This window comes from Tubulanus polymorphus, chromosome 3, assembly GCF_964204645.1.
Source record: "Tubulanus polymorphus chromosome 3, tnTubPoly1.2, whole genome shotgun sequence".
Taxonomy (NCBI): domain Eukaryota; kingdom Metazoa; phylum Nemertea; class Palaeonemertea; order Tubulaniformes; family Tubulanidae; genus Tubulanus; species Tubulanus polymorphus.
Genome location: NC_134027.1, coordinates 21,935,611 through 21,946,260, shown reverse-complemented (window position 1 = coordinate 21,946,260; position 10,650 = coordinate 21,935,611). Strand labels below are relative to the sequence as shown.

Below are 10,650 nucleotides of genomic sequence, written 5' to 3'. Positions count from 1 at the left end.
ATTCCATCACTCCAACCGATTGTTTCGCCGAATATTTTGACCATTTCACCCGGGGATGTTTCATAATGGGTCAATATTACAGCGGACTTAGGACGGAACGACAACCAGAATAATTTTGGAATACCTAGGAAAGCAGGAATTTCGTATGATTCAAACGGGTGATGATAGTCATTAAACTGTTGATATGAAAACTTGTTCTCCATTATGTTCATTACCTGGAATTGTGTGTATGTTTTCAGCAGAGTAAACTTTGCTATCGAGGCAGAATTCGTTTTCGGAACCTGAAATATGACGAAACATTTTCGTTAGGACTTACATGTATCGGACGAGAAATGAACTCGCATCAACGCTAAGTCTTTACCACGTTTTAAAGTCTCGCCGCTCAATCTTAGTACCCGATCAATAAAATCGGACAACATTTCGTCGGAATTTTCCATTTCGATGAAAATAATTGAAAAGCTCGTGTGAAAAGCGTCAGCGTAAAGCGATTTCACGCGAAGTGAACTGATGCTAACATAGCAACGTGGAGACAGCTGCCTAGCAACTCATTCGTGAGGTAACCAAGCATTCTCGGATACGTACGGAAATTACCGACACCAGCTGGAAATTACCACCTTGTAGAATTTTCGGGCGTTAATCGTGGCTAGTCGCACGGTCATTCGTATCCTGAACGGGAACTATTTATAGTTGGTAAAGGTCGCATAACCTAATAAGAGGGAGAAACCTTATTTTATGGGGGCGTTTTTCTATGGATATATACGTCTCATTTCTTGGTCATCAATAAACATAGTACATGATAGCGCCGCGTTCATTTACTTGTTTGAAATTGATGATGTACATGTATACTTAACGTACCTTATTCAGTATTAATAACCCATTTCGTTAAGCGGAGCCTAGTATGGAACGCCATCCTAGCAAAAACTCTACAGCGAATTCAAACAACGTACTCGCAATCTTACAACCAACTAACAATCTTATAAAGTTAGTTTTTAATTCTATAACCACGATGCATTTTTCAACAATGCGCGTTGAATTTTTTATAGTCAGCATGGAATTTCTTACTTAATGCCGTCATCGTACACCAGGTGGCGCTGGATTTTTTTTATAGTAAGCCGTCATCGTACACCAGATGGCGCTGGGACCATTTTTTCTATAGTATTTCATCATGTATGCTGTATGCTGGTGCACGATGACGGCTTACTATAAAGAAATTAAGTCCAGCGCCACCTGGTGTACGGTGACGGCATACTGTAAGAAATTCAACGCTGGTTGTATGATTGTGAGTTGGTTGTAAGATTGTGAGTTAGTTGTAAGATTGTGGGTACGTTGTTAAAATGCGATGAAGAGTTTTTGCAAGGATGACGTTCCATAGCCTAGACCGATGGTGCAGACCAGTGACATACGTAAAATTTCCTAGAAAAAAATTTCATGTATTATATATGAAAAATTTTGTATTCAGAATCTTTTGATCTAGTTCTGCATGAAGTTATTTAATTTAAGTTAGTTTGTACATGAAGCTTTCTTATATCCTTAGAAGTTGTCTTATCTTAAGACGTTCTACTGATCGTTGTCTAATCTTAACTTGATCTAATTAATCAATTCATTAATGTTTCTACGTCTTTTATCTTTATTCTTATACATTGATCGGTTTTTACTCTTCTCTCATCGTGACTCATTCAGTTTATGATCCTTTTTGTCAAATTCATTTTAAGTATTTCACGGTTAGTTCTTACGTGTTTTACTACTGCTCCTCAGGTCATTCTCTGATTCTCTTATACATACTTGTTTTATTTGATTACAATTTTATTACATGCATATCAAACTGTTATATATGTGTTGATTTTTAATTCGTATTTCAGTATGCATGATTATTTTTCAATCTACTGCGGTGCTTCCTTTTCAAAATAAACAAAAGTCTTTCGTTCATTTTCATACTTTCGATTTTTTTTTTACTAATCACTGAAGGCGAATTCGTTCATTATGACTTCTTACTAAACAACTTACTCCAGAATTATATCTCTAGAGGCTCTTAATCTTATTCATCGATGACTTTGCAAAACCACCCGTCGCAGTATATTTACTTATGGAAATAAACCTTGTTCTTCTCGGCTTGTATTCAGTAATAAAGCGTTAACACTGAAAAACTGCATGCAGATAAAGGTTGATATGAAACGTATAACTAAACTCTGCCTCGACGAAATGACAATCATCCGAATAAAATCATCGGAGACCAAAAAGTACGAAAAATCAAATGTTTTACATTTTCATGCCTTAATTCAAGATGAGTATGATTTTTTTTAAATTTAAAATTCTTATCTCTCTAAGACTTTAACCCGAATCTTGTTTAAGATTTTATTACAATACATGTGTAGTGGGGACTATTTTCTCTAAGTTGATGTAAAATAGATGTCGCAAATGATTTATTCATAGTAAAAATACGTTTCATTTCGGAGCATGATTTCAGCATGTGACGCAATATTCAAAATTTTCTCTAACTAAAACCGAGGCTTCTTTTGGTAAATTGATGAGAATACTCTTTTCTCCGAGTTGATATTGAATAATACGATATCAGATTTTTTACCATTTTGGTGAGGTAAAGTCTGTGTAAATAAGGTCCACAAACCTTCGTACCTTTCTCAGGAAATCATGTTGATGGGTGGTTGATTGGTTCGGTCTTTTCCAAGCGTGTCATTTTCTGAACTTAAAAAGAACTTTCAAAAATAGTGAGGTATAGAGCTAATGGGTACGGTTTTTGCACTATGTCCATGTTTCCATTTAAATCGATAACCTGCAAGCGTACAAATCTCATTCGGGCTGCCCGCTTCAAGAATTAACTGTTTTTCGAACAGTTTTGATCCTTTTCTCAAAGTTTCGTTTCCATGAACCGATACATTTACGTGTTTGGTGACAATGGGTTATACTTCTAGAATAAGCTTAACCCATAGAAGATATTTCAACAGAGATAGTCTGCCGTTTGGGAAAATTATGTTCAATTTTAGTTACATGTTTTATGCTTCACAAATTCTTGATACACTTTCATAAATCTGAATGAATTGTTTTGGATTTATACGGTACAAAATTCATTTTCATTCTCTGTAAAGTGAGGACGATAATTTCATCGTATTAATAATGATCGAATGACAAATGAAAATTAGTTTCATGAATAAGACCTTATGAATGTCTTTGTGGATTTATTTCATTCAAATTCATTTTACCACACTCACACGGTTCTTTATGCCGTGAATTATGAACCTTCAGATGCAAATTGGTCGAACTTATAACAGTTAGATTGTCATTATGTCTGTTGCGAACAGCTACTGTTCGCTGTCATTATTCATTCTACCCATCTTGTTCCTCTTCGGAGCATTCGGAAATTTGACCTTTCCTGATAATGATAAATCGCAGATTCAGGAGTCTATCTTACGCTAACTATCTTATTGTTTTATCAGTCACTGATTTTATGTTCTGCGTCAATCTAACGTTGATGCCTGTTTTACAGTTTATTCTCTTGCGCGTAGAAACTGGTCCAATATTCGTGATGAATTCACTGATCAGTTGTCAAATCGAATTCGTAACAACACTAGTATCCTTTAATAGTTCCTGGTTAATAGTAGCTATATCTCTAGAACGTGCGGCAGTTGTGCTCTTCCCGTTCACGTCTCGTTTGATAAGTACACCGAGATTCGCTAGATTTGTTATAATGATGATAACTGCAGTGAATGCACTGGTTGTGTATCTTCTACCTACTTTATCGATACATTTCACCAACCAGTCTTTCAGATGTTATTATGAATTATTTGCCCAGTTTATATGTTTTATAATGATGGTCATCCACGCTTTCATTTTACCTTTAACGTTAATTGTTTCATCAAATTCTGTTATAATAGTTCAGTTACTCAGAGGTTCAACAACAGTTTCGTCGGACAAGAAAGCTACAAAATCAAAACGTACAACAATAATGCTTGTAACAGTTTCACTCGCATTTGCAATATTCACACTTCCAACCACTGTGACATCATGCCTGCCAATCTCTACGGAACGGAAGGATTTTCTATTTGATATTTTCACTCAGTTCCACTAGTGTAATTATAGGTGAATTTCTACATATATATTTGACTGGGACGAGATATATTTCTGTACAAAAATCCGTTGTATAATTTGACTCGCATAACATGATATTGACAAGTTTGATTCATTTCATACAGCTAACGTTTTACTTATTACCAATTGAATATCCTCACAACTTAACAACCAAACATGTAGCTTTATCTCGGGTTGGGGGAAATCTTGAAGAATAGTCCGTTTTGGTTGTTTCTTTTAAACAATAAGTCGGATTATGGATTTAGTGGACTTGAAATTATTGCGGAGGTGGGATTTTTTTGAAGTATAATTTTTCTCGAAACATTGTATTCATTACTAGTGGTCGGGGAGCGGGATTTAAAAAAATAACAATTGCTTCATTTTGAACTATGTGCGGAAAAAGTTAACAGTTTCTGGGTATAGAAATGCACTTTGGATAGTTCAGTTCTTCATGTGGGTTTTTCTTCAATCATCTGGCAGCACTGGCTAGGCGATTTTTTAACGATATTTCTACCGTAAACAATTGTCAGCAAAAAACCAAATAGTAGAATAGCTATAACACCGCAGGCAATCCATGTGACGTCACCATCTAAACCGTCAAAAATTCCATCTAAATTTAAACATTAAAAACACCTGCATGAATTTATAGTAATCGAAGAATTTAATGAGAATCCGTTTATATTTTCTAAAATACCTTCAACTTCAACGACAGGCACATGTCTCGAATATATGACGTGACCATCGTCAATTAATCTGACCGTGTACCTGTAGATGGCGTTACGGTCGATTCGCGCTTGCATCTGACCAATCAGCGATGAGAAATTAAAAGATCTACAACATACGGGCGTCGCTACAGTCGTCTCGTTGAGACAACAGGCTAGAACACTGATACCGACATCATTTCGCTCGGGGGATTCGGCTAAATTGACGGTTACTTTCTCGCTCGATTCGAAAATCACTACCGAATCGAAAAATTTCGACATCGCTGCAGAATCAGGTTCCAATCCTGAAAATACGTAAGAGTTTAAACATGATTTACACGATCTTGTTTAGAAAGAACTTGGAATAAAATTTTCCAGAAAAATCCGTGGACACTAAAAACGAAACATCCGCGGGAAAATGCAGTCACCTTTAGTCATAATTGTTATTGATTGAGAAGGAGCAGTAACTGATTCAACTGATTGTCGATTCCAATCTCTGAGTCTAATCTCATATTCACTAGATGGTGATAAACCGTTTAATTGATGGCGTCCCAAACCAGTTCCAACCGTAACTACGGGTGGTGAAATTGTCCAATTAGTGGCTCCTACGAGTCGGTACTCTATCAGAAAATACTGATTCCGATGTGAGGACAATGATACCCAAGATATTCGACATGATTTATCAGTCACATATACGACTCGAAGATTCTTAACTCGACTTTGCGACGCTACAAAAGAACAACGGATGAAATTTAAGAAGTGGGTCATTTGTAACTGATTTCAAATACGATTATTCGCTGAGTTTACAAACCTGGAGATATCAGTCGTATATTGAAATAGGTTCGTAAACCGTTCGTTGTATTTTTCAACCAACACGTATAAAACCCGTAATCATCCCATTTCACGTCCCATATTCGTATTCTCCACTGCCCAAAGTACAATCTCGTCCAGCCTCTTCTTCCCCAGTTCGTCGGCCTTTTTATGACGACGCGTTTTGTACCGAATCGACAGGAATTGACGACCGAACGGTGATCATTCTTACACTTTACATCGACGGTGTCTTCCGGGTTCAATTGATAATAGAATATCTTGAATTCAGCTCTTTCTCCGATGTACGGTTTTTGTGTAAGCCAGGTTCGTCCAAAGTGTATTTTCGGTGGCTCTGAAAATAATGTTCACGTACAGTTTTAGACGGATCGGTTGGGGAAATTCTGTATAGATTTTAAAAGTTGGCTCCACGATTCAGTTCCATGGTTCCCGGTTTAAATAAGACCAGCGAGTTGAAAAAAATTGGAAATGAACTAATTTCAAATCTATGAAGTGTTCCCTTTACTTACACATCAAACACTGATATGTGTCATCAGTATTCGATAACGACAGCGAATACGGATGATGAAAGACGATAGGCGTAGAGGAATAGAGCATCGATACTTGTACATATAATGTACCCCTTGGGTTACCCTTTATCTATTGCAGGATCCAGATCCATAAAACTTTTAGTTAAGGTTCACATTTAACTCCTCAGCTGTTAAATTCTGAGTTAACTTCCAAGCCACTACTACGTACGATTACTTACTTTCACAAGGTAACAGTTTTCCAGTTGTATTTGACCTGCAGTAGACTTCCACAATTATCTCACGAGTGTCATATTCAGCTCTGTTCTGTTTGCGACACTCGTAGTAACCGCTATCCGTTGTTTTCATGGAAGGGAAAATGAGTATAGATTTTTGACCGATTCGTTTGGGTTGAACTGAAATTGGTCCTTCTCTTTTCCTCCAGTGGTAAATCAGAGGTGTCAGAACGTATTTGTAATATCCAGTACACATTAAAACTAAATCTTGATGTTCTTCAACGATTATCATTCGAGCCACCCGATTCCATTCGTGTTTAATACGCTTTGAGGAGATCACCTCGATACCCTGAGCTCCGGGACCATCTGAAATGATAGCAAAATCACGATCAAACGCTGGTGGTTCTAAGAGTTTTAATCGTTGACTCCAAGACAGATATGAATTAGATTTGACTTTGAAGCATTGGCAAAACTAATATTGCATTTTCAAGAATATTCCTAAAGATCTTGGAAGATCGTGGAACCAGTATTAGCTTTTAGTTCATAGCTCAAATTATCAAAGACTATGTTTGTTCGAGTATAGATCTTACAACTTCAAACCAGCGGTAACATTGACACTATTTGGCTTTAGATGCCTTAGGGATATTTGTGCTCATTTTGGTTCCATAGTCAATCTAAAGACTTAGCTAATTCTAATCCCAAACCCAATTTTTCTCAAGACGTATCTCATAATCTGAACTGAAATCACGCACGACTCTGTTCAGACTGAGCCAGGTGCTTAATCATCGGCACCCAAATACTTACGAATCACCGTAACTTCGGCTGTTGCCATTACGGTGTTATTGTATACACAGGCCCACGTACCGCCGTAATTGGACATCGTTTCGCGCACGTAAATACCATACATGCGCCTGTAGAACCAATCACACTCACCGAAAATATCGTTATAACCAACAAAATCATCGCTCTTCGCCTGTAAAGATACATCGTTGACGTCCCCCCACATTTAATAATACTGTTCAGACTATTTCCAGAGGTGCAGTGGCCGAGTGGGTTAAGCCGCCGGTCACTGGTATCGTCAATCCAGGGTTTATGGGTTCATGGGCTCTGTCTGGTGGTGACAGAGTTTCTTGGTCGAAGATTCTTCTCTGGTCTCTCCCCCATTGGGAAAAAGAAACATCGAACCCGCTTATAATGCCCTGTGTGGCGCTTAGCGGGTTGAGGGTGTTTAAAAAAAAACTATTTCCAGTCTGTCATCTTAGACTACTTAAACCACGGTTTCTTGAGAAAGGTGTATATGGCCTCCTCGTGCAAGAGGCCAATATCAAAAATAGAAATCAATAACACGCCATTCTAATATTCAGCATGATAAGCTTACTTCACATTTCCACTTGGTGAAATTTACTTGAAATCTCGTAACGTTGTTGCGGAGTTGAATCAGACGTAGTGGTTCACCACAGAAATCCTCATCGTTATCAACGATGCATTGAACCCACGATTCTCGGCCCCAAATCGATTCATCGGGTTTTATTTTCATGGAAATATTCGAGAATGGTTTACAATCATTGGCTGAGCTTTTGCCTATAATTCAGATATGCTGATATACTGCATTGAATACTACGATGAATTAGATGATGTAATCTTAATATTGAGGCCTACACTTACATCGAATGTCCATCAAGAATACGATCCAAACATACACACTGACGGCAATCAAAAAACGATCCATCTTTTCGCTGAGTTTGCTACGAAGTTCCAGTAATTTCAGAAGGAATTAGCTATGTACGCACAAAATACGGTTTTCAAAAATTATCCTGTATGTCGGCATATATGGTATTTGGAACCCGTTTAAGCAATTATCTCAACACTCACTGCTCATGATGGAACAGCGACAGCGCGTTTACAATCAGGATCAAATAACAACGTGAAAAACAACGACCTATTTTTGGAATCCATGCGGATGCGACAACTGCCATAAATACATTCTGCCAAGGGTTTCAGTTCTATCCAGATATAGGAATAGTCATCTAAAGAGTGTTACTACATGCAACAACTAAATGAGATTATTTGATTTTCAATTCCAAATGTCTTTTTAGGTGAAGTTCCGAACCCATTCTGAACTATTCCAGCGAAAAATGGATTATATCTTTGTTCCTCTGTTGCTTCGTACGCAGCGAGTTTCCGAGGAGACTTTCTATCGCTGGTTTTGAGAAACATTAGAGCTATCCGCATATCGCATTTTATAACCTTTCTAAAACTTTGTAATGAAGTAATGCTACTCTTCGTTTTATCAATTAAGTTTTGGCAATATAAATTACAATTATTATTATTATTATTATTTCGTCGTATGTATGTATGTATGTATGTATGTATGTATGTATGTATGTACGTACGTATGTACGTACGTACGTAAATCTTTCATTTGGTACCAAAAACTTATTAATCCAAAGCGCACAATTCGTGACAAAGTTTCGCCGTTAGCCTCTTAGTATAGATTGATATGCTCCTTCCGCCAAACTTTTTCATCAATACACACGCCTAGGAAATAAGTAAGTTTTACGCAAGCTGATTATACGGTTTCCATTTCAGAAAATGTACCCAAGCAAAATATGTTTTCGTTCTCATGACAGCGATGTTGACAACGGTTTCTATACACGTTCAAATATCAACAGGGCCTGTCATAGGGTGCTTCGCGAAGGCATTCATTAATTCCTGATCGATTCGTCATTGAACAGAGGTGTGGTTACTGAAATACCGCATGATAATCTAACCAATCATTACTTACACTTATTGAGTCGTATTCTAATGGCGGGTAGACTGTCCTAACACTTTTCAGTAGTAACTATTTTCGCTCTCCATTTTGTTCTTATGACGAATATGGAGACTAGTTTGTTTGAATTAAATCGTTACATTAATGTATACATACATTGACACCTAAAAAGATGTTCTGTGTAAGTCGACATGCACTATGCGTTTTCAATATTGGCGTTTCAAAATAGCAATAACAACTGTGATTATTTTGTAATATATTTCGTAGCCTTTATTTTAACAATTATCTATGATAAATCTTAGCAATTACTTTTATAAGATGTTGCATTTACGTCATCAATATATCGGGGTGAGACTGGTTGCCGGACAATTCAATTCAATTATCGATATGTTCAAATCGTAATTACTTTATTGAACTGAAATATTATATGATTTATATTTCATTATCTTTGTCGACAATTTGTGTTATTTTCTAAGGTTTCAATCTAATCCCAAGTAGCTTTCTTGTTTTGTTTTCTGTGCACATTATTTGCGGAGGAATAAACTAATTGTAATTGTAATAAAAAGAAATCAATGATTGCAGAATATTGAAACGGACCAGGCTGTTCACTGGCGAAACTTCGCGGTATCAAAAACGCGAGAGTAACGCGCGTATTATTTTACTGAAATGAAAATACTACAGATCGATTTTCCTATTTTGTACATGTACCTCAGATTCATCGGGATATTAACAACATTCTCCACACCAGAACATTGTTAATGCGCTGTTAATGCAAATGTTTGATACTTTACTGTTTTCTGGCACGGTACACCACATTCTCGCGCGAGAAAACCAAAATGTTTTGTCTTCTCGCTCGAGAAAACCAAAAGTTTTGAGTTCTCGCGCGAGAAAACCAAATAACGGGCCAATGTGAAAAAATTTTTATCGGTGCTTCAGCCGTACAAAAAAATTTTTTAGTATGGTCCGAATCAGGCACCGAATTACTTACTTGGTAACGTAGTTAATTTCACATCATAATAACACCACATAACAAACTTGGTAATACATTTTAATTACAATTTCAACATTTGATAACAAAAATGGCTCTACTTTGATTTAATTATCTGTATTATAAATTTAGAAATCTTCTTAAATTTGAAGTATTATGTTTGAGTTCACTCAATGAATTATTTCTTATGGTTAGTGTGCAACTTACACGATTACCAAATATGTTCCCTGGTGTTATTTCGATAGGAAATTTACTAAATTAGTAATGATAGACTAGAACATTTTTTTTCTGCATAATGGGACATTTTTTCCTAGGATATTTTTTCCGGGAACAATATTTCCCGGGACATTTTTACCTAAATTCGCTAGCAAAGACCAGTATAATACGAATACGATGATACGAAAAATTCGTTAAAACGTTGAAAATATTCGGTCCCTATGTCTCATTTCCTTAGTAAATCAATATGGTAAATACCATTGCTGATCGAGTGGATCACCATAAACATATGGAAGCGTCTTAGGGACATGTGAAAAAATTTGTT

The 10,650-nt window shown here is 36.6% G+C and overlaps 1 protein-coding gene across 2 annotated transcripts; it reads right to left on the bottom strand.

The window, feature by feature from the left end:
- Positions 1-4,120: 4,120 nt before the first annotated feature.
- On the bottom strand, positions 4,121-8,155 carry LOC141902483 (uncharacterized). Of its 2 annotated transcripts, XM_074790229.1 has the most exons (8): positions 8,017-8,155; positions 7,730-7,932; positions 7,156-7,324; positions 6,358-6,717; positions 5,593-5,943; positions 5,210-5,509; positions 4,775-5,086; positions 4,121-4,690 (listed from the first exon to the last, which is right to left on the bottom strand). In XM_074790229.1, the coding sequence occupies exons 1-8, from the start codon at positions 8,078-8,080 to the stop codon at positions 4,530-4,532; spliced, it is 1,920 nt and encodes a 639-aa protein (XP_074646330.1). In that variant the 5' UTR covers positions 8,081-8,155; the 3' UTR covers positions 4,121-4,529. The 2 variants fall into 2 exon arrangements, with proteins under 2 accessions (XP_074646330.1, XP_074646331.1); XM_074790230.1 differs by lacking the exon at positions 7,730-7,932.
- Positions 8,156-10,650: the final 2,495 nt, after the last annotated feature.

Excerpts from the sequence above, each read along its gene's own strand:
- LOC141902483 (XM_074790229.1), bottom strand. The coding sequence starts at position 8,080 with ATGGATCGTTTTTTGATTGCCGTCAGTGTGTATGTTTGGATCGTATTC. Across the intron at positions 6,718-7,155 it reads AGCCGAAGTTACGGTGATTC|ATGGTCCCGGAGCTCAGGGT; the intron begins GTAAGTATTTGG and ends CTATCATTTCAG. Across the intron at positions 5,510-5,592 it reads TATACGACTGATATCTCCAG|CGTCGCAAAGTCGAGTTAAG; the intron begins GTTTGTAAACTC and ends GTTCTTTTGTAG.